Raw genomic sequence first — 24,146 nt, forward strand, 5'->3', positions numbered from 1 at the left:
GCACACTTGCCCATGAGCGCTGAGCAACTATGCCCTGGCACCTCACCAGCAAGCCCAGTACTGTCCCCACCCCGCTTCAAATCTAGTTTAAAGCCCTATCAATGAGCCCTGATAACTCTTGTCCTAGAACCCTTTTCCCCCTGGAAGTCAAGGTATTCCTGCCTGTTACCAGCGGGCCTGGTGTTTTGTAGATCGGGCCATGATCAAAGAACCCAAAGTCCTGCCGGCAGCACCAGGCTCGAAGCAGGCATTGATCCGCTGGCTCCTCCTATTTATCCCCTCATCATTCCCCGCAACTGGGGGGACAGACGAGAACACAACTTGCGCTCCCGATCCCTTGACCAGCCGTCCCAGGGTCTTGAAATCTTTCTTCATTGCCCTTGGACTTCTTTTTGTTACCTCGTCGCTGCCTACCTGAAAGGGCAAAAGTGGGTAGTAGTCTGAGGGCCGTACCAGGGAAGGAAGCATCCTCTTCACGTCCTTGACCCGGGCCCCAGGAAGGCAGCAGACTTCCCTATGTACCGGGTCCGGCCTGCACATTGGCCCTCCTGCCCTCTTCAGCAGCGAGTCACCTATGACAAGGACCTGTCTTTTCTTCTTTACTGCAGAGGTTTTGATGCAGGGGGAGGTCTGACTAGACCTCGCTGACACCTCCAAGGTAGGAGAACTATCGTGCTCGTCATCATCCAGGTTCCTCTGCAGAGCACTGTACCTGTTCCATAACAGCACCCGGGAAGATGGGGTAGTTGCCGGGCAGTCTCGAGTGCGGCGCCTGTTGCGCCATGCAGGAGCTTCCTGCCATTGTCCCCTGTCCTCCAGGTTACCACCTTCAGTTGAGGTGAGAGAGGATAGGGAGTTTTCTGTTGCAGGGGTTCTGTCTGCCTGCCGGGTTTCTGTCGTGGGATGCAGGATTCTACTCCAAGTATCTATCTCCCTCTCGCAATCCCTGATGCTCCTCAACCTACTTACCTCCTCCCTGAGCTCCACCACTAATCGGAGGAGATCCTCTACCTGGGCATATCTTTCACAGGCGTGCCCATCGCTGCCATCCAACACCAGCATAAGAGCAGGGCCCACCCTACAGCCTGGTGTCTGTGTGGCAGCACGTTCCCACAGGAGCTCCGGCTGAGAGGCCACATCAGACCTGGTGGTTGTGGAGCTCATGGATGCCACGGTCTTCTTGCAAGTAGTTACCATCGCTACCTGGCCGGGTTGGCGGTCTTTCAGCGCTACCCTGCGCGAACTGCCGTGTGACTGGACTCGTGTGACTGGACTGGTGTGTCACGCCCTGTTTGGCCGCCCCCTTCTCCAGCCCGGGAGGTACACCCTTGTCCTGGTGCTCCAGGGTGGTTCTGCGGGTGACACCCAGGCAGCGCCCACTCGCCCCTGGCTTCCTCAGCGCCCAGCGAGGTCGCTGCGCTCCCGAAGGGCTTCTTTTATGAGGGGGGAGAGCGGTCCCACCCCCTGCTCGTTCACACCTGCTGCCGGGGGGGTGGCGGCCCCGCCCTCGGCTCCTCAGCTGCCTCCGTCCCCCCGAGGTGCCGGGTACCGGCTCGGCCTGGCCGCTTTTCCGGGCTTGAAGAAGCCTCGAAAACGAGCCCTTAGCCGACCCTTTTTTGCCACGATTCCCTTCCCCAGTGCGGACTTACTGGAGCTGCACTGAAGACCCAAAAACTTGGGCTAACAACCATGCGTACGACCGAGTACACTGACTGTACAATACTCATCTATTCCATGCAAGAAGTGAGTTATTTTCCATTTGATTTGGAAAAGGATTTTTTGAGGAGTTTTTGCATTCAACTTGCCAAGTCCTTTATAACCCTTAAATGTATTTCACAACAAGATTATGAGCTTCTACAAATTAAGCTGGTTTGTAAAAGCCAGAAAGCAAACAAGTCCTCAGAGAATGCCGGAAGGTAATATCAAGCTTCACTCCATTAAACTCATTACATAGTTTTACATTAAAACAAAACAAACCCGAACCTTAAAAATTGCAACAATGTAGACTGAAGAAAGGGAAACAAATCCCTCCTGGTGGATGTCTGTTGGCCAATTTCCAGCACAAAGGTACAGAAGCAAAACGTTTACCTCCAGACCATAGGGCATCTCAAACTGGTTTCTGGACAGGAAGAGCTCTCTCCTGAACCACAACTAAAGCCGAGTCCACGCAAGACCCACTGAGCTCCACAGAGAGGTTACCTGAGGAGTACAAGAACAGCAGCGCCACAAGAGCGCTGGTACGTCCTCAGATGTTCTCCGGTCTGGCTTTGAAAAGGCCATCCATCTCTAGATGAGGCCAAGAGGAGAGCTGCAGAGCTTGGTTAGCCCAATTCAGCAGCACAGAAACTTGCGGGCTATTTACTGGGATTTCTGTAACCTTTTTTATGTTGCAGCAAACGTGTAGATATCCGGGCTTGATCAAAGGATGATCAGAAAAGCAGCCGTGAGGCCCAGTTTATCCAATCCTTGTTTTTCGACACCCTTAAAATGGCTCCTCGAGGATGTCTGGCACATAAAAGAACACTTGTATAAGCAAGATGGACTCTAACATGAGTCCTATGATTGTTACATGCAAACAGTATGTGTTGCAAGATTTTAAAGAAGTTTCACAAAGCACAAGCTCAGGACTGCACTGCCAAAAAGATTTGTCTAGACTGGGTACGTAACAAATAGGGCACTTGTTTTCAGCATTGCTTTTACCTTCTGATTTGCACACTAGCAAAATGGTGCATGGAGCAAGTTTGGGGAGAAAGTATCTGCACCAAGTATTTTAAAAGCCAGGTCATTTATGTATTTTTATTCAGAGTCATTTCCACAGGAGCCTTGAAAGAAGTTTATAACTTGGAACCAATGTAGCTGGCGATCCTGCTAGAGGATGGAAAAACCCCACTCTCATTAGACTGAGTCACTTGTTCATCTATCTTCTCGTTTCAGCTAATCATGGCTGTGTTACTTTTAGCTTATGACTCATTTTCAGCATGCTCTGATTTATCAGCCGTAACTTCAGTTGTCAGTCACAGTGTCAGAACACAGCTCCCGGGAGCCGTTTTGTAATGTCAGTGCCAGAAAGCCCACCACTGGAGATCTTCTGCACTCACTTAGCAGCCACTCACTTTCAGACCTTGAAACACATCTACTGTTTAAGTCTGAGTTGTCTAAAACTTCCCCACCCATCCACCCACAGCACCATCTGTACAGAAACATCAAGAAGAAAGCAATGAAGTTTTACCCTTTCATTGCCAGAATTAAGCCTGAGCACGGGCAAAGCCTGGAGAGTTTTTCCAAGCTGTTCCCCCTCACGACACGAAGATAAAAGAACAGATGTCCTCAGGGCACATTTCAAATATGCTGTGCTAAAAGCATAAGTATGCCTGAAGCGTGAGCTAAACAGAGCAGGAATAGAATATGCCATTGTAATAGCAAAGTGGCACTTAAGAGGCCTAGACAGGAAAGCGTGTTGGCAGCTTGAAGAGCAGTGGCCGCATCAGGCTTGACAACTGCAGGCTCTGCCTAAAGGATCAGAAGGGCTCATTCACATTTGGACAGCATCAGTGATGCAACACTAAAGGAACAATGGTGCCTAGCAATAACCGGCGCTCACACAGGCCTTTTTATCTTCAGGAACTTCACAATCTTGCAACCCCACCTCCATACTCCCCCCTCCTCACACGTACTTTTACCATTTCTGTACAGACAGAACAAGCACAGCCAAACTATCCATATTCCAGATTTTAAGGCTGCAAGCTCCAGGGCACAGAACAGCCCCCCCACTACCTCCCCCCCGCAATGATTAGAAGAGGTTGTTAGCATTAGACAACTGCTAACTAATAGTCAGTTGAACAGAAAAAGGTGAAAATAATTCATTTTAAGAAAACCTTAAAGAAACAAGACGTAAGCAGAAAGAAAGAGCAGCCTGAGAAAATCCATTCCTTTTGCAAGACAAAGATCTCCATACACAAAATCCAATTATCTCTCTGCAACTTTGTCTGCTGAAGTCAACGGAAGTCATTCCAGACAGTAATGACCAAGGGTCCAGGGTTAAAAGAAACCAACTCACACAAATCCCTGTATCAGAGGATTTCTGCCAGTCCTCTGAGAATATCAGGACCTCCTCCTATGAATAAACCCAATTACATCATTTAAAAAACACACTTCATTCAAATTCTAGCTTTCTCACCAGTCCAGCCAGTATAGGCAGAGCAGTCATGTGGATCTGCCGTCTTCAGCCCTTCCTCCATTTGTTGCAGAAGGTCCTTGATTTTTGCCTGGATCCGTTTTGAGAACCGAGCACTGACCTGAAAACAGGAGACAAGAGAAAGGGAGCGAGTCAGAAAAGGAAAAAATCCAAGAATGAAAACTGTCTGCTCCGCTTACTCGTTTGGGAAAAAAAAACACAACAAAACAAAAACCAATCAAAGAAAAAATAACTAGGGAATACAGCAATCAGCAGTGTCAAGGTGCTTCATTTTAAGTGTGTCCCGCATAACGCGTTCTGATTACACATTAGAGTAAGTTACTAGTATCTACATTAGACAGAAATTATCTGGGGATGCTTTAAAGTCACATGAAGAGCAGCTATGGACACTGCGACAGTATGCAATTATATGCTGCCTCTTATCTCAGGCTTCTAATACAGTAAGCAGAGCTTCTCTGAGCTGAGTAAAAGGTAAATAGTAGCAAACAGAATACAACCACCTGCTGCCGCTCCACGGGCCAGTACTCCATCTAGGGTCCTGGTACCAAAACCACGTTATGGATGAACACAACACAGTGAACGTACAAGCCCCCTGTTATAGGTGCTTGCTCTCATGACAAGGTCCCTGCACGTTCTTTGTGACACTATGGAGCAGGAAATAGCTAAAGGAAAATAAATGCTCATATATGAGAAAACCAAGTCCAAGTCAGGCCATCATCTTTAAAGATGTGCTGAATCACATCAGCCATGATGTATTCACATCTCCTTCTTAAATCCAAGACTTTTTTTGCTGTCCCAGCTTGTGATTGCCACACTGAAGACAAGTCACATAAATGCCCTTCCTCCTGCTTTTTGCTCTTTCCTGTCCCTAAAACAGTATTAGGATTGACATGCTTTATCATGAGAGGAGGTTGTTAAATGCAGTGACGTATTGAAGAACAACTACCTGAAAGAGAGAACTAGACACAAAGAGGACGAGTTAAAGCAGCTTGGCAGCTTAAGCTCACTCATGAAGGTGAAGAAACAAATCTTTGATTTTACACATTGCTTGCTTTTACTTTTGACCAACAAAAGCTTACACAGATGCTATACAGGAAATGTAACAGAGGACACTTTACTCTTGCCAACATTTCTCTCTCATTAAGTATACTGTATGGGAAGATACATTACCGATTACTCTCTTAAGCCTATGGAACATGGAAATAGTCAATTAACTATACTTTATTGCCCTATTAACTTCCATGGGAAAGAGTATTCATGAAGTCCCTTCACAAGATGATTCTACATTTGAGTGGGAGCATCAGGAATGACAATCAAAAATTATTTTTTTTTATTAAACAGTATCACTTATTGATCAGCTTTTCCTATTAACACATTTATTAAAAACTATTTTATAAATTTAAATAGAGGTTAAGGGCTAGGCTTACTTATACCACAATTTATCTACTACAGAGCTAAAGAAGAAGAAACAAAAAAACTCTTTCCTTCCTGGGCTATAGGAAAAGCTTTTTCATTATCAGATAATTGCATCACCCTGACAAAATAGTGATGTACATAAACCTTGTGCCACCCAAAAATATTTCCTGAATGTGTTTTCCATCATTTACAGAAAGCACACATCACTGGCCACCCACATCTTAATTATCCAGGAACAGTCAGATGAGAAACTCTCTAGGAACAGGAGTAACAGTTTTAAACGGAAAGAGAGTAGATTTAGGTTAGCTATTAGGAAGAAATTATTTACTGTGAGGGTGGCGAGACACTGGAACAGGTTGCCCAGAGAAGCTGTGGCTGCCCCATCCCTGGAAGTGTTCAAGGGCAGGTTGGATGGGGCCTTGAGTAACCTGGTCTAGTGGAAGGTGTCCCTGCCCATGGCAGGGGAGTTGAAACTGGATGGTCCCTTCCAACCCAAACCATTCTATGATTCTGTGAACATGGAAGCCAACAGAGCTTCCCCACCTCGCAAACCAAGAGCCACAACACAGTGGTCATCAGAAAAATGGCATTATGCAATTTGGCTACTTGTCAGCTTACACTGAGAATAAGCTACTGTTTTCTAAACAGTGCTTGATCTCCTTCCACCTCTTGCTTCCCAAATAACATCTGGAACAAATCAGATCAGTGAAGGCTTAGTTTGATGTTAAACACATCTACATTTATGTTTTTTTTTTTTTTACTGGAGAAGGAGAAATTAGTTCATTAGGAAGGTTCGTTCTCATTTGATTACAAGACATCTCAAAAGGGATTCAGCTAAGTGACTGGTCCTGGATGCCACCATGCAACTGATTACTCAAAATACACCACACTTTGTACTCTTGTTCATAGCAAAAATTCAAATACATATCAGTGAATTCAAACATCCATTCAACACATTCAGAAATCAGAAAGGTAATAGGAATTAACACAAGTCCTCTGACACACCAGAATTATCCAGGGTCAACAGTTCAAATCTATTTTATGATGGTAGGATAAGGAGGGAGAAGGAAATTGTGGCATTTTATCCCATGTCGCATGTGTACCACTCTGGGAAGGAGGTAGAGCCCTCTTAACCTTCTCCAGTAACTCTAGAAATAGCAACCAAACACAGCAAGCACCTGATGTCTATTACTCTTTGGCCTTAATATAGCGTTAAGCACCTTTTTGTTAAGAAACTGCACCATGCACACACAACACCCCCCCACACACCCTTTTGACTAGTTCAGTGAAGTCTCAACACTCAGCAAAACCTTTCCGAAGGGCAGGGCTTCTCTCTTTCAAAAGACAACTATGCCAAGGCTAAGGCATATGGTGAAACAGCATGAGGATACCCACGCGGATGCATCCAGGCACAGAGCTCAGCTTATCTGACAAGAGTGAACTAAGGTTTCAGCCTCCTGGTTTATTTAGCTACTGCACACCACAAGCAGGCTGGTTATCTTTTTGTTCTGACAATACCTCTGCCGTTACCAAATCCAGACATTTTTTTATCAAACACCAGATCAAATTACTTTAGAGGCAGGAGGGGAGTACTAGGACATCAGGACACTTAGCTTCTGCTTTGAAACCTCGGTCCCATACAAATAATTCAGCTAAGGTTGGCATATCCCTCTCTTTAAGATGGGAATTGTAACTTACCTATCTTGATTCAGTGCTTGTAAAAGCATATACAAAAGGATTTTTAAATTATTATTAAAATTATTTGTCAGCCCAAACAAAGCTACTCCCAAGCTTACACCAGTGTGAATAGGTTATGAGTGGCAACAAAGTTTTCCTCAGCTACCTATTCCTCCACCACTGCCTATTTTTTTTCCATTTGCTCCGAAGCTTTCACAACCGAGCACTATTCATTCGATAAGATTCCACTATAAGCTTATAACAGATGCTTACATGCACAAGAATAACTTAATTACATAAAGAAATGAATGTTGGAAGGTGGCTTTAGAAGATTTATAAACCTCCTTCAAGGAATCTTATGGCAGCATTATAGCTGAGCATAAAGCACGTTAATTCCTGTTGAGCACAATTGATTTTCACGAGAAGTGTATTCATTTCACGGAATCACGGAATCTTCAGAGTTGGAAGGGACCTCTAGAGATCATCTAGTCCAACTCCCCTGCTAGAGCAGGATTGCCTAAAGCACATCCCTCAGGGCTGCATCCAGGCGGGTCTTGAAAATCTCCAGAGAAGGGGACTCCACAACCTCCCTGGGCAGCCTGTTCCAGTGCTCTGTCACCCTCACTGTAAAGAAGTTTTTCCATGTATTTGAACGGAACTTCCTATGTTCCAGCTTGTGCCCATTGCCCCTTGTCCTGTCGCTGGGAACCATTGAAAAGAGCCTGGCTCCGTCCTCCTTAAACCCACCCTTTAGGTACTTGTAAACATTAAGCAGGTCCCCCCTCAACCTTCTCTTCTCCAGGCTAAAGAGTCCCAGCTCTTTCAGCCTTTCCTCATAAGGGAGGTGCTCCAGTCCCATAATCATCTTGGTTGCCCTACGCTGAACTCGCTCCAGTAGTTCCCTGTCCCTCTTGAACTGGGGAGCCCAAAACTGGACACAGTACTCCAGTTGTGGCCTCACCAGTGCAGAGCAGAGGGGGAGAATGACCTCCCTCGACCTACTGGCCACACTCTTCCCTATGCAGCCCAGGATGCCATTGGCCTTCTTGGCGACAAGGGCACACTGCTGGCTCATGGATAATTTGCTGTCTACCAGGACCCCCAGGTCCTTCTCCTCAGAGCTGCTTCCCAGCATGTCTGCCCCTAACATATACTGGTGTTTGGCATTCTTCCTTCCCAGGTGCAGGACCCTACACTTGCTTTTGTTGAACCTCATTAGGTTCTTCTCTGGCCAGCTCTCCAGCCTGTCCAGGTCACGCTGGATGGCAGCACGGCCCTCTGGAGTGTCAGCCACCCCTCCCAGCTTGGTATCATCAGCAAACTTGCTGAGGATACACTCTGTCCCCTCATCTAGGTCATTAATGAATATATTGAACAAAATTGGTCCAAGTATTGACCCCTGAGGGACACCACTCGTTACAGACCTCCAACTGGACTCTGTGCCGCTGATCACAACCCTCCGAGTTCTGTCACTCAGCCAGCTCTCGATCCACCTCACTGTCACCTCGTCTAGCCCACACTTCCTCAGCTTCCTAATGAGGATGTTATGGGAGACAGTGTCAAAAGCCTTGCTAAGGTCAAGGTAGATGACATCTACGGCTCTCCCCTCATCCAGCCAACCCGTTATAACATCATAGAAAGCTATCAGATTGGTCAGGCATGATTTGCCCTTGATGAGGGCATCCATCCATCCATCCATCCATCCATGGCATCCATCCATCATGAGGATGATTCCAGCTGGCATTCAGCCTTTTCTGCAGGTGACTCTTTTTATTCCTGAAGGGACAAACAAAAACCAGGAAGCCTGACCTCTGACCAAGAAACAATGGGCCAACACATCTGTATGGTGTAGTCAACAACTCGAGTGCTCCTGAAAACAACATATTGTAAGAATTCCTGGTTCTGCATTCAGAGATCTCTGCCAGAAGTTCAAGCTCAGAGACACCCAAAGAAAAAACTGAGCCTCACCAACTGCCAAGAAGACCCTCAGAGACGGGGTGGCTGTAGATCAACATGCCTGCTATGGACAAGGACAGCAGAATAACCACAGGTTGTGATCCAACAATCCTGACGTGTAACCTCTGATGTCTGGACCAGAGGATCCATCTGTTGTCACATTGACCTACTTCATCTCACTAAGACATTTACAAAGACAATATTTTGCATTTTGCATATTTTAATTCATGTTTAAAGACAAGAAAGTTCCTCTTAACATTTCGCCAAGAAACTGTCTGTTTAAATTGAGACTGTTGTAAACTCTTTCACCCACAAAAGCTTGAAAGCCTTGGATAACTCAAGACAACCCCATCCCTCGTAAACAAAATCCAGTTTACAAGGGAAAACACCCTGCAAAGACAAATGTTCGGTTTGTCACGTGGATTGTTACTTGCAGTCAGAATGTCTAGTGGGAGGTGTCCCTGCCCATGGCAGGGGGCTTGGAACTAGATGATCTTTAAGGTCCCTTCCAACCCAAACCATTCTATGATTCTATGATGATATGCAGTATCACATTTACTCCCGGTTCACAACAGACTGAGTGATGACAGGAGCTGAAGAGTATCTACCTAAAAAAGGCTCTCTCCAGGAATCCGACTGCTGCATTACTCCTCTGCTGCTGCAGGAAGAACAAACACTGTCATCCCAACCACTGCTCAAGTTTTACATTGGCAAAACACAAAAAATGAGAGCTCCTTCCCCATTACAACCAACAGAACCCTGCACTATATTGATTATAGTAACAAGAAAGGCTCGTTAACAGCATGAAACAAAATTAGTGCAGAAAAATACAAATATGTTGGTTTTGCAAATTAATTGTTTTGTGATTTTTTGTATTCATGTAACTTTTTCCACTGCAGCGAGGCAGTATGCAATGCTACACTCCAATCCAAAGCCAACAAAAAATCTAAGGAAGTGGTTATGTAACATCATTCACTTTTGGCACTAATGACATGGTGTCAAAATTATGCTGTCCTTGTCAGCAATACCTGTTTCCCCTACCCATTTTATTTCATTTGTAAGGTTCCTAAAAAGAACTTAAATAATCTTCTTTTGTAAACCCAGCACTAAAACTACACACACACATTAAAACTACACCGTCATGCAAATAAAAATCTCCTAAAAGAAACACACATTTCACTTGCAGCTGATATTACCGCAACATACCAATTCTTACTGACCTACTTCTCCATTACAGCCATATCCAGCTTTACAGACATGGCTTTAAAACAAACCAGCACCAAGAGCAGATGAGGCAATAAGCAGCTGCTATATATGTGTTTTATATCATGATTTCTGGTAGGTAAGAGAAGTCTGTACCTTAAAGTCTTGCATGCGCATTTGGACTAGATATCACACTGCTTACGTAAGTCTGACAACGCAACTGTGAGACCTCATGGCACTATTTTTGTGGTTAGAAGTAATACTCTGGTTTGACAGACACAGAATGAGTTACGTCATTTGCCTTTGTCAAAGACATTTAGATACTGAAGTGTTTTTCAAAAACAGCCCTCAGCATTTATTTGCACCGTGACGCATCTATGCCAAATAACTTGTGCAGACCCACAGCAGGACAACGGAGACCTGATCTCAGCTTCTTCACAAGTTGCCAACATATCAGCCTTTCCTGCTGCCACCAGCTCCAAAAACAACCATCTCGTTATTAACCCTATTTTACTTTATCAGCTTTTGGGGGACTGACGCTATGTGCAAAACTATACTGGAGAAGGAAGCAATTGATTCTGCAGAAACAGCAAGGTGGTGGCACAGTGCTACCTATCGAACAAGCAAAATACACTTTAATTTCATCTCATCTCAGTTGGAATCAGGTTAAGAGATACTTCAGAGAAAAGTGACTTTATTGTTGGTGATGCGTAGAACATGAGACATAACACGATGCTGGGTTTTCTTTCAGCCAAAGTGCATTTCACAGAAAAGAAAATACAGCTCAAGCTGGCACTGCAGCAAGGACTCACTCAAAAACCAAACTTCCATAGAAGACTGCACGAGGAACACGACAGACACTGGTAAGGGAGAACGGTGTGGGGGACGACTCACAGCTCTACTGAAACGAGAAATCCTGGCCGTACTGAAATCATTGGGAACTTTGCCACTGACTGTAAGGGAGCCAGGTTTCACGCCCACGCACTGTGGCACGGGTTTATTGAAGCAGAATGAGGTCTCACACTCACCTCCACAGAGCTCCTGCAAGAGCAGACCAAAAGGAATGGCAGTAGGATCTCACGTGCGGTGACCTGGGAAGCGACCTGCCTTTTTGTACAAAAACCCACAAGTTTTACTTTGTTTTTACCTAAATCAAAAGACTCTTACAGCTCCAAGAACAGGTTTGGTTTTTTTCTTCTCTGAAAATACCAGATACTAAGAAACCTCATCACCCAGCCTCTGAAACAGTTTAACACAGCTCTCTGCTACTACTCAGTTAGGTCCTTCCAGAAACCAATGCCAGTTCTGCAAAATCACATGCTTAATAAGTGATTTGAAACACTGCTGCCTGTAGAACACATTGCTCTACAGTGATCTGTTTTTCAGTGATCTGGCACCTAGTGCCATACATGTGACGGTGGGGAAAAAAAGGAAAAAAAAAAGAAGAAAAAAGAAAAAGAAGGGAAAAAAAGGGAGAAGGGAGGGAAAGGAGGAAAGAGAAATCAATAGGTGTAGGCAAACTACTACACTGTTAGAAATGCCAGTTTAGGAATAGGCTTTAAATGCAGACATCACCCTACCTCAGAAGAGATGAGGGCGTGAAAAACAGCATCAAAAGGCAATTCATTCAAGTAACAGAAAGAATTGTTTAAAGCATGTAAGAAATAATGAGACTGTGCCTCTAATGCATTTGTGTGTAAAAGGAACTATTTGTCTCATTGATGATTAGGCTGCAAAAACCCCAAAGCCTCAAGATTTAGATCATCATAAAGAATCATCAAAAAGCTTAATCTGATAACAAAAATAAACACAACAAAAATAAACACAACAGACACTGAAGAACATTTCCCAAACTGATCCTATGTTTGGGAAATGGGAGGCTGGTAAGGCAAAAGAGCAATACTGAAAATCACTGGTCATCCCAGTAGCCTAACACCAGCATGCTACTTTTTGAAAACTAAGAAAATCAAAGTCTGTTGTGAGTAGGATTTAAATTCACCCACTACACAAAGGTCTCCGCCCTAGCTGGGACACCTTAAGGTTGTAAGAAAAAAGCTAAAGCCTCGACCAATACTGTCAAAATTATTTTGATGCACAGAGAGCAGGTATATTCCACATATTGAACTTGACAGCATTATCAGTGTTGTGCAGTTAGACCCCAAATATCATTTATTTCCACCAGAAAACGAGTATGTGTTATTGCACTTTCCCATGCAACTAGCCAGAGTAACAACTCATTAACACACAGGTCTGCAAGATGAAACTAGAAAGTGGCGGAGTGGATGGACATGAGAAAATTTAATCAGAATTTGGGTTTTCATTATAAAAAGTATCTTCATTCAGAACTGGATGACTAAAGCCAAACAGGATTAACAGGAGAGCCTTTTGATATAAAAGCATCAGAAAAGCACTAAGTGATGCTGACGTGCAGTGTAGGAAAGAAGCAGCAGCTTTTTCTCTTAGACTGTATACACTGACTGCCACGAGTTAGTAATACACGGTGAAGTTCAGTAAAATGATTCTCAGTTTTGACCAAGACTCACGAAAAGCAAAACAAACTTTTCTTCAACAGAAACATGATTTGCAGTACACAGAATCTCCTCTCTGCTAAATAGAACAAATCTGAAATGGGGTGCCACGAAATGGCCAAAAAAGTGGCAATCTCAAGAAATGCAGCTACCCATCCCACAGCTCCAGCAAAAAAAAAAGTGGGAAGATGATACATTTACTGGCTCTAGAGGTTCAGTTTTGTCTCCAGTGCAATGAGTGATATGATTCCCGTTAGTGTAAGTGGTTGCACATCAGTCCCAGAACAGAGAGAGAGCTTGCTGCTCTCAGCGAGACAACTAAAATGCCCAGTGAGACAATCCAATAAGTATAAAAAAATGCCCCAAGGAAGGGAAGGAAAAATGAGGCAATGATTAAGAACTTTAGATATTATTATTTTTTCTGCATATTTTAAAAGAGGAAGGAGACTGAAAAGCAACATAAAGGAATTATCAGAACTAACAGGAGACTGAGAAAGCAACAGGAAACTAAACATCACTATATCACCCAAAAGATAATCTAAGTAAATATTCTATATCCCCATTACATGATAATCTTTGCCAATAGCATCATTAGCTTTTTAACAGGTTCCCTACAAGGTGTCCCCTGCAAAGCCTAATTAAGTACATTGTATACATTTGTCAGAACACACAACCTTCTACTAATATTCTTAAAACATCATGGCAAGTCAGAAAAAAATTACCAAGAAAGAATTGGCCCAAAAAAGAAGTCACTGTTTGGGCATCCTAGTGACCTATCATATAGTTCAAATCCAATTTCAGTGCTGGGGTTGGGATGTGATAATGTCTTGATGCCAGGGTTGCTCTTCTTGCAAGCACGCAAAATCCACATCAGGTTGCCTAGGCACGGGATTGCTTACACCTTCCCCTGCATGAGCAGGTAAAATCAGCCTGCCTTTGGTTCACAAGTCACTGGCGTGAAGGTGGCTCCCAAATCTCACCCGACTATGCTGTGGATGCAGCCACAGAGCTGTGGGGGTTCCAAGGATGGTGGGCAATCTGAGGTTGATACTGGTGGGTCACCCACGGAGCCAGGCCCTTGAGCAAGCCATCACCACCCCTTACCAGCAAGCTCTCCTCACCTTTTTTTCCCCAGGAAATACATTACAGCCTTGTAGCTCTCTATCACACAAAGGTTTTGATAAACAGTTTCTGAACCAGGACAACTGGCTGCCCCTGCTTTATCCAAGCCTGCTCAGACCTTCGCATTCTCAGTCCCCCACCCACAGGTAATGGGCAACACAATGCCAATGAGTCTTGACATTAATTGCAGCTATAAGTTGCCTCTGCTCCAGTCCAGGTGGGAAAGCAAAGCACAATACTGCTCAGATGAGTTACTCTTCAGTCACCAACCTGCACAGGCCCATAGCCTGATACTGCCACATTTAAGAACAGGTGAGTTTATAACCAGAGTTGCCTACAATGCAGGGGAAACTGTCAGAAGAACATCTGCTTTTCAAATATCAACACTTTCCCCAGTAGACAAAATTAAATGAAACCTAACAGACAAACTGATTTTCCCATGAACTAGGGAATATGCTTTGTTCTGAGTCTATAGCTGTCTATTCATTTCTCTGCCTCCCTGACCATTTACGTTTCCATTTTGAAAACTTTTGGACCACTTTCAGATAACATCTACAGGTACTTCTTCGGGCTAAGGTAGCACTATGGGATCCACATCAAAAGGAAAAAGGCTACAGGATATATATTTAATTGAAAGATTCATCATTTTTTAAACAAAGACTTAGATTTAAAATTATGTTTCTTATTAATCTGGAATTAATGCTGCCTGAGGAATTATTACCTTCAGCTTTCTCAGAAAAATTACAGAGGCAATTCAAGTTCACAATAGTTTCATGGTGAAGAAATCTAGTTAAGAAAAAGTGGATTTCAACTACATGAGCAGAGCCTACCTATACAACTGCAGTGTTTACTGTCACTATTTTTAAGGCACAGCAGCAGCCCCAAAGTTTGTTTTCTCTTCTCCTGCTCCCATACCTTCTGGCTTCCTGAACTGTAACTTATGCATACAAGCACACGCTTCCATACGCAGCACTTCGCCCCAATTGCCTCACATTTCAGGCAATGACTTGAAGAGCTTCTTGTCCTTTTATCAGCCGGATGAATTTTAGATGGCAATCGTGGCAGCTTATGAAATCAAATGGAGGGATTAATAATGCATTGCCTTCCATGACAACAGCAGGGCCCCGCACACCTCTAGCTGTCATTATGTGAGTCACTCAGTGCTCCCCACTCCACACAGCAGCAGATGGGAGGAAGAATTTATGCAGGGCACTGAGGGCTTCTGAAAGCTTCTCTCATTTTTAGGAAACTTGTGTATTGTGGACAGCGGTTTACAGAACAGACTGCCTAACCTGCGTAAATTCCTTTGGTCTTCACTGGGGCTTTAGTCAGGCAAAGACATTTCTCTGATGGGACTGGAGCCTATTAAATGTGGAAAAAAAAAAAAACACAGAGAAAAACCCACAAACAAGAACAACAGCACCCCAAAATACTCATCAGGAAGGCTCATGAAGATAAGGATAGCACTAGGACTGACAATATGCAAATGCTGCAAAGAATATAAATACACATAAATATACTTACAGCTATGTTCTAGTCCAGAAATATGTAGGACAATTCCTCAGATTTTGCAGATGCAGAAACAAAAGAAAATGCACACTCGCACCTGCCTTCTCCTATGAAATGCACAGAGCTGAAAAGATTCAAAGACTACTGAAAGTTCCTGTAGTTACAGCACCTTCCGTACTGCATTAAAGTGATTTTTTTTTCCAGAGGAGCTTCATACTTTTGAACATAACAAAGCCCAGATAGCACCTATTATCAAATACACAGCTACACAGGTGCTCAAAGATATTTTCTGAACAAAGCTGCACAAATAGCTGCCAACTGCCACCCAGCAACAAGGAATGTCACCTACCAGTGATGCTGTGAAAAAACATTTGCACCCACTGTAAAATAGCATACTCATCTACAGCAGACATTCCTAATGTGAATACAGGGCTAGAAATTCTCAACTAACTCATTTCAGCTCTGCCACAGAAGAACGTCTCCGAATTTGTATTCAGTCAAGGATTAAATCTGAAGTAAATTAAAGGTGAACTGTTCTGCAATATGGCCAGTATTCTTTTAAAAAAAAAAAAAAAAGGAAAAAAAGGTTCACCTTCCTCTGATATCAGTTCTCACTTTGGAAAGCTGCAGTGAACCTAGATCAGCAGTAAATGGCTTAGTTTCTCTCTAAAAAAACAGACATGAAGTGTGGGATCTAAAGCAGGTACAAAAGGATGACTGGCCTACAGAAGGCCTTAGACAAAAGCTCTTGGTATGTTTTTTTACTAACTTAACCACAATATATAGCTATAGCTGTTCTGCCATCTCTGCCTTCATAATTCAACTCATCATACTTAGATGTTTTTTTACATACTGAGCCAGATACGAAAGAACAAAGAAATCACCGTTCTCTTTCACACAAAAAAATTACCTTTACCAGCACTGAGCATACTCACATGGATTTTTGCAAAAACAAAGCAGATTTCACTTCCAAACCTACCCTTGCTTTTTAACACTTTTCATGTGCCAACTTCTCCTTTTGACAGTTGCAATTAGCTGTCGCAGTAAGACACCAATCCCCCAAAGTATTCTCTTCTGTGAGCTCTGCCTAGCCATGCACAACTTCATAAACCTCAGCTGCAAAAACTAGTGAGACCTTTCATTGCCTCGGACTGATGGTGAGCTGATGCTGTCCTGCTCATTCTTACGATGGTCAGGAAGAATGCTGCTCCTGCTGCTGGGCATCACCATCCTTGTCCCACCCTATCAGTAAATCAAAGTAATCCCTGATCATCACAAGCAGGAAAATACAGAGCTGAGATTAAAGGCTCTCCTTTATCCACAGTGGAGCGAGTTAGGAAAGTTAGCTTCCCACCCACCGCATTCGTGCTTCTTGCAATGTCACCGCGCAGTGCTTTTCATCCAAAAGATGACGAAGCAGCACAGTATTGAAAAATGAGGCTGCTCAGGGGCTAAAATGACAGAAGCTCCACATTCTGGCACTCATTCTGCAGATTAAGCCCGCCTGCCTGGTAACAGGCCTGAACAGCTTCTGTGCTTAAAGCCTAAAATGCACATAGCTGCCCAACCAGCAGCATGGTGTGGAGGAGATAAGCGAAGCGGGAAGGACTGTGAACATGGTGTGACCAAGCCTACCAGACAGACCTTCTGCTGGCCCAAACCGACTGACAGCTGCCTATCATGATGCACCTGAATCCATAGACGTAGGGATGTCAGTAAACACACGCCTCCGACAGTCCAGCATCACCTAAAGCCTAAGCGTTGCTGTCACCTGAGCAGAAACTCGTCTTTTCTAGATGGGCGCTCATCTTTTCCCTTCCCTGTCTGCTTTCTTTGGTGAAAGCCAGCCAACTTGTACGGGGCGGGACAGAACCGCAGCGCTGCCTCCAGGCCCTCCCATTCAGGGGGGAAATAAACAGCTTATGGCGGGCACTTCCACCGACTCCGAGCCGTGGGGCCGGGCTGAGCTGAGCTGAGCTGAGCTGAGCTCCGGCGCCTTCCCTCAGCTCGGCCCGCCCGCCTCCCGCCTCTCCCCTCGGCAGCCCTCCAGGCCGCCGCCTCCGCCACGCCGCCCGCGGGGAATCGGCCCGGCGGCCCGCCCCGAGCCCGGCCGGCGGGCAGGGGCGGCGCGGCTCTCCGCAGCGGCTCGGACAGGCCGCGGGCCCGCCCCGTCGCTCCCGGGGCCCCGCCGGAGGCCCGGGACTCACCTTCCCATCGGCGCCGAAGGGGAGGGGCTCCTCCTCCGCCGGCAGCGGCGACTTGTCCCGCAGGGTGTCCGCCACGCTGGGGGCGGCGGCGGCGGCTCCGGCTGCCTGGGGCTGGTAGTCGGGGTAGGGGTTGGGAAAAGCCCGCTCCTCCATCTCCGCCTCGCCGCCCAGCTGCAGCTTCAGCCTCTTGGACATGCTCTCTCCCATCTCAGCCGGCCCCCGGCCCGCCTCCCCGCACGGCGAGCCGGCAGGGACACACTCCGCCCCGCGGAGCGGCGGATTGGCAGCAAGGCGAGCGCCGCGGCCGGCAGCCGCCCTCCGCTACAGCCGCCGCCCGGCGGGCGTGGAGGCGGGGGACCCGCGGCGGCCCCGCGGCGCTGGGGCTGGGTCAGGGAGGGCGGCGAGGCGCGGCCCGCCGGCCCCGCGCTGAGGGGGCTGCGGTGGCAGTGCCCGCGGCCGCTGGCCCATCGGGGCCGCCTCAGGGAAGAGGCGCCGCCGGCCCCGTCCCCGAAGCCCAACTCGGGAAAGCGAAAGGGGAGCTGCCACCCCGCGGGCTCTTGCCTGGCGTCCCCGTCAGACGGCGAAGGGGAGCGGCGAGCGCGGCAGCGGCATCACAGCCGCAGGGGCAGAGCGCGACCGGGGCCGCGGCCGGGCGCGGGCTGCAGGCTGGGTGGCACGGCTGCAAAAACCCCCCGAGCTCCTCATCGCCCCCCGCCGGGGCCTCAGTCCCTCGGGCTGCTGCTGCTGCCGGCGGCCGCACGCCGGGCGGCGGAGCGGGGCTCCCGCCGGCTCCTCCCGTCCGTCCCCCCGTGGCGGGGACAAGCCGCTGCCCGGCGCATCTCAGAGGAGCGGCAGCAGCAGCAGGAGGGGGAAGGATAGCCCCAGGAGCAGGCCGTACGCCACCAGCTCCTTCCCCCGGCTCATCCGCAGCCTCCGCCGGGTCGCGCTCATCCGCCGGCAGCTCCCGCGCCCGGCGCGCCGACCCTCGGCCAGCCCCGGCGGGAGGGAAGGAGGGAGGGAGGGAGGGAGGCGGTGGCCGCAGCCCCAGCGCCCGCCCTGAGGGGAGGGAGGCGGCCCCTCGGCTGCCGCCCGGCGGGGAGGGGGGAGGTGGCGGCGGCCGCCCCTCCGCCGGCGAGGGGAGGCAGTTCCCCGGGGAGAAGCGGAGGTAGGGGGGAGGCTTCCTCCCCTCGTCCCGCTGCCGGGTTGCCATGTCGGCCCGGCGGCTTAGCGCGGGCGCGCCGGCTGCTCGCACCGCTCTGCCTGCGGCGAGCCCGCTCCCCCAAGCTAAAACGTGTTAAAAAAAGGCAAAAAACACCGAAAATCCCCCCCTTCCCAGCACTGGAGGGGGGGCGCGGGCGGGCGGGGAGGTACCCCGCGATCGGCCGGGCGTGAGGGGGGATCGCACCCCGCCGCGGGAGGAGCAGCCGCCCCATCCCGTGGGGATCGAGGGACTGAGTCTGGGATCCAGTCCTTGGGGAGGGGGGCTGAATGCCAGCGGACCATGTCAACATAAATTTAACCCCCATGTAAATCTAGGAGAAGAGCCGCAGGTGAAGGGGCACTGTGCAGTAACCAAGGGTAAATATTCTCCGTTCACAAGTAGATGGCAGATGCTGCCGATATTTGTCGTAGCCTTCAGGAATTCGTAAGGCATACTGGAACAGGCTTGTGTAGAAACAGGTTTGCAACAAGCCTGCAATCCAGCCAAACAGCGCACAGCATTGTGTAAAAATACAGACACGGGAGACCTCATTATCCCATCAAATATTTACTCCCAGCTATGCCATCGCTTTTTGCTAGTAATTGTAGGTCAGCCAGACTGTAAACTATTAATTCAAGATCTGGACACTGTGCAGACTTATTGATCTTTTGTTCTCTGTGCTGAGTAATTTTATTGCTATCGAAATACATATTCAGTGTGTAAGAGAAAGTATAGGTGACACCTATCCCAGCTTCAGTCTGTGGTTGGATGTAGCAATATGCGTGTGAATAAAAGGGACGTGTCCGTTATCTTGTGGCAAGATCTAAATTTTAGGAAGTGCTGTTTTCATTTTTTGTATTTTTAGAAATTGATCTGATGACAAAGCAGAAATTCCCAACAGCTTGTCCGACAAGAGGTACCTCTTATTTGCTCTGGAAGTGAAAGAAACCATCCACTCAAAAATTACACAATCATCTATAAAATATCCTGTTCTGTAATAATTTTTTAAAAATCACTTTGTGCACAATTTCCTCTTTAATGGGGAAGCTTTTTGTTCTGTGTTGCAGAGCCTGAAAGGGTAAACGCAGAACCTTTTCTAAAAAAATCTCTTGTCTCTGTGTAGACATTTTACTGTGCAAAAACCGTGTTTTCATCTGGAATGGTTTCCTGCCTTCAGCAAACACCAGCTGCGTCAGTGCAAGTAACTACGTCCCCGTAACGAAGGTCAGAATTAAGCCTTTAATACAAATGTGTGTGGCTTTTCTTTTCTTACACCTTCTAGTCTTCTTGAATCAAAACGGTGGGAATATAAAAGGAAGACCATCCCAGCTGGTACCTGCTCAAGGCCTACAGATGAAGAGTGAAGGTGCTCCCTGGCACCTTGCAGGAACAGGTTCTTCTTTTCCTCTGGGGTGGTGGGTTTGCATCTCTTGCGCTGTGCATCATTCTGCTGCTTGGTTATCTGCCCGCTGCTGTGTTTAACACCCTGTTAAACACCTATTTATGAGGCACTTCTCTCCTTGTTCACTGTTCTTCACATTTGTTGCAACGGGGTACATTTAGTCTCAAGCATACAAGGTCTTCCTTTGTTCTCAGCAGGTGGCACATAGTTCAAAAGACTTTTAGGCTTCCCCCTTTTTGCTCACTTACCCTTGATACACACAGAGCTCCCAAAGCCTGAATGGGAATCATGGATAAAGGAGGAAGAGGAGACTAGGCTGAGTGAGGCGACAACTTCTAATGTAAGTTTTAAGGAAGAATCACTTCACATCTCTAGCAATAGAGGCCTTGCCTACTGAAATCACAATTTCACGAGCACCTTCATCCAGAATGTGTCTAAATGCTACTGAACGCAGTGAGCCCTCGTCATTTCTTCCCGCTCCTGCTATGCTCTCCTGTAACCTGCCTTCTGCAGCATTGGCAAACATGCAGCCCTGCAGCAAGCTGATCTAGCCAGAAGCTGTCCTTTTTCTTTCTGTGGTGTAGGTGAAATTGCAAGGAATGTTTCACCAAGGCCCAATTCCTACTTAGGTATCAGTTTCTTCATGTAAATCATGAACATTTTTGCTTAACAGATCATTGGGCTAGTCATTCTTTACACGGGAGGAATTCATAAACCCCTCTCTTTTACTTCTCACCTTTCCTTCCCTCTAGTCCTCTTTACATCCTGCAATGTCTGATAATTGTGCTCCTGATGGGACTGGTGCCAGTTTTTTAAAGAGTAAAATAAAATGTTGTTACTTTTGGGGCCGGGACTAAATAATCAGAATCCGTGCATAAACCATTCATGACGCTGTGCTTTCCCATGTGTTTTGCTGTTTGATTCCCAGTGTGCATAGTAAATTATCCTAACTAACAAGGAGGGAAAGAGCATCATCAGAGCCAACTCTCCCAGGGCTGGCATGCCGCTGCCCTTCACGCTACACCCCACGAGAGCTACATCATATTGCAATGGGATGCAGCTTGCAGAACGAGTGTGTGCAACCGTCAGGAATCTCCGAAGCTCGAGCCGTGACACGTTTAATGGTTCCTTCAGCAGCTGTGTTCATTCTTATTACAGTATAATAGCGCCCATCTGTTTTCATGCGCAGAGGCTCCAGATACATGCAACCAACAGCCTTATCCATGTTTTGTTCCCTGGGGACAGGGTGATGAGTACGTGACTTCAGCACCCATAGTAAAGTGCCTCGTAAATTCTGGGAAACCAATGTAGCAGCTGGCATTAAGCTCATTTTATTTCTAAATATAGATCTACGAGATTCAGCTGAAATTAACTGAGAGAAGCGAGAGCTTCAGGAATGGACCCTGCTATTGTGATACATAATGGTGGACAAGGCTGTACGCTGCTTCTTTAGTATTTAGCTGTGGAAAAATAAGGTATGGCCATTTCTCAGCTGGCATTAATTAGGACAACAGGTCAGTGGAGATGGGGCAGTTTAAACCTGCTGCAAATCAAGGATCATACATTTGTTCAACATGAATGAAGTCTTTCATACTGACTTTTGCTTTCTCTCTGTCTGGTCCTCTCCTCTTCAGGCTGCGCTTTGTCTGTGCTGCATCCTTTGTGCTCTGCAGCAAGGCTTTTTCTCCTCTGGTACTACCATAGGCCTATAATAGCCTACAAGGACTTCTTAATTCCCTCTTCACTGTTACTATCCCCTCCCTGAACTGTGCTTCCTAGTTTCTTTTTCTCTCCAACACTCTCTAATATTAAAATCTGCAACTATATTCTTTAAAAGTGTTCAGGGCTAATAAACTTAGGGGGACTGCTTCTTGTAATACGCAAGATATTATGAAATAAAATCTGTAGGATTAGGTGTTGCATTTTAATTGCAGAAGACTTACAGACTCTGGACCCCATTCAGTCCTGCTTTTCAATTCAGCTTCAGGTGGAGTATAACCCAATGTAAGAATGAATGGGTTTGTGTGATACGTTATTTTAATATTGCTTTTCAGTAGCAACAAATTTTGCTGCTGTAACTGATCTGTATTATAGCATAATCTTGCTATTTAAGATCTCGAAGATTTCTGTGAATTTAATACGACATTGTGCTACTCAACCACCAAAAAATGTTTTAATAATAAATCCATCTAATATAGTTCTCTTCTTATTTTGTGTTCTCATCTTTGGTGTTGTAGCAGAAAGAGCAGTGTTGTCGAGTCTGTTGCACTTCTGTTTTGCTAAGTGCACACTAAATAAATGATAAGCCTGAGCAGCAGTTGTTGCACTTCAGCCTGTTTTTAAAGAATGGGTTTTGTCATAATCAAACACTTCCCTTCCTTATCCCCTTAATCCCAGCAGTGTTTGATTTGCACGTCCTGAGGAATACAGCTAATAATCAAGTCATGCAAAGATGCCTGTAAATGTTCTTATAGGTCTTTACTGTCTATGCTGAAAACGGAATCAGCTCTCTATTGTTAAAATGTACCCTTAATAATCATTGGTCTAGTGTTGGATTTTCAAAGGAGCTGTTTCAAACCCTGACAAGGTTTGTAAGCCCAGGGAAAGAAAAGTTCAGTTAGTAGAAAGCAAATGTAACTGTCCCAAAGGCAAGGAGCAGGATGAACAGAGGTGAAAGATGTGTACTTTTAGGATACCTGTGGCTGGCCAGTATCTATAAAAAGGAGCAACAGAACAAGTGTTGCAGGAGAGGATTCCCTTTGCCTAAGGAAGGTGTTGCAAGCTGGATGTTCAAATTTGACTTTAAGTCTGCTACATCATGTTTTCTTATTTCTTCTGATATCCTTTCAGTGACACAATGTCAGTGTGGCTGCAAAAGCAGCGCTAGTCACTACCTTGAGGTAAGGACGGGTGAAAGACCCAGGCCCAGGGTTCACCAGAAGCGATGGGCATGGTGCTGCGATGCGCTGAATGACCTCAGTCCTGGATGTTCAGGGTTTGATTAGGGAGGTTTGCTTTCCTCAAAATGTGCTCGCAAGGTCATAGGTTTGGGTTCTGTCTTCAGTGGTTTTCGCCACATCAGGACAGAGTGGAATAATGGTTTTTTGGGGGACTAAACATGCAAACCGCAAACACATTCAAGCAAAGTAGCTTTATAAATTTTTCAGGATAAGAACAAATTAAAACAGTACAAGATAGGAGAAGACAGTCAAGGAGAAACAAGGGAATGTGAGGAAGCCAAGACAAAGATAAAACCATCAAGGACTAGTGAAGTGCTGTTCCTCCTACTAAAGGAGATGGGGAAAGATCTCACTGGGTTTAAATGAGGCAGCTAGCTTATCTCTACCCTGACGCTGAGAGCACAAATACAGAAAGTACTGCTCAAAATAGTGCAATCTGGATAATGATAGTAGTGAAATGGCAAGAAAGACTCTAACACAGGCTGTACCATCCACCGCCTGTCGCTGTGGGTAGTCACCAGCCTTCAGAATCATCAACACGGTGCGGAGAGGGAGAACAAACTTCTCACCCACCTTCTGGCTGCAAGAGGTCAGGGCTGTTCCTGACACATTTGCCTGACCAGATTTTAAAAACCGCCGTCAAGAAAAGTTGCCTCCACAGGCAGCCGTCTCTGCTGTTGTTCCCATGAGAAAATTATTCCCTGTGTCCAACCTGGAAGTCCTTTGCTGCAGTTTCAGACTATGTGGAGAAGAGTTTACACTGTGTGATT

The 24,146-nt window shown here is 46.3% G+C and overlaps 1 protein-coding gene across 1 annotated transcript in view; it reads right to left on the bottom strand.

The window, feature by feature from the left end:
* The window catches only part of LANCL2 (LanC like glutathione S-transferase 2), a 39,896-nt gene extending 21,872 nt beyond the window's left edge, over positions 1 to 18,024 (bottom strand). The window contains exons 1-2 of the mRNA XM_063325631.1: positions 17,814 to 18,024; positions 4,178 to 4,295 (exon numbers count right to left, since the gene is read on the bottom strand). Of these exons, the coding sequence (XP_063181701.1) occupies positions 4,178 to 4,295; positions 17,814 to 18,020 (325 nt within the window). The 5' untranslated portion in view covers positions 18,021 to 18,024. The remainder of the gene's footprint in view (positions 1 to 4,177; positions 4,296 to 17,813) is intronic.
* Positions 18,025 to 24,146: the final 6,122 nt, after the last annotated feature.

This window comes from Chroicocephalus ridibundus, chromosome 2 (assembly GCF_963924245.1).
Source record: "Chroicocephalus ridibundus chromosome 2, bChrRid1.1, whole genome shotgun sequence".
Taxonomy (NCBI): Eukaryota; Metazoa; Chordata; class Aves; order Charadriiformes; family Laridae; genus Chroicocephalus; species Chroicocephalus ridibundus.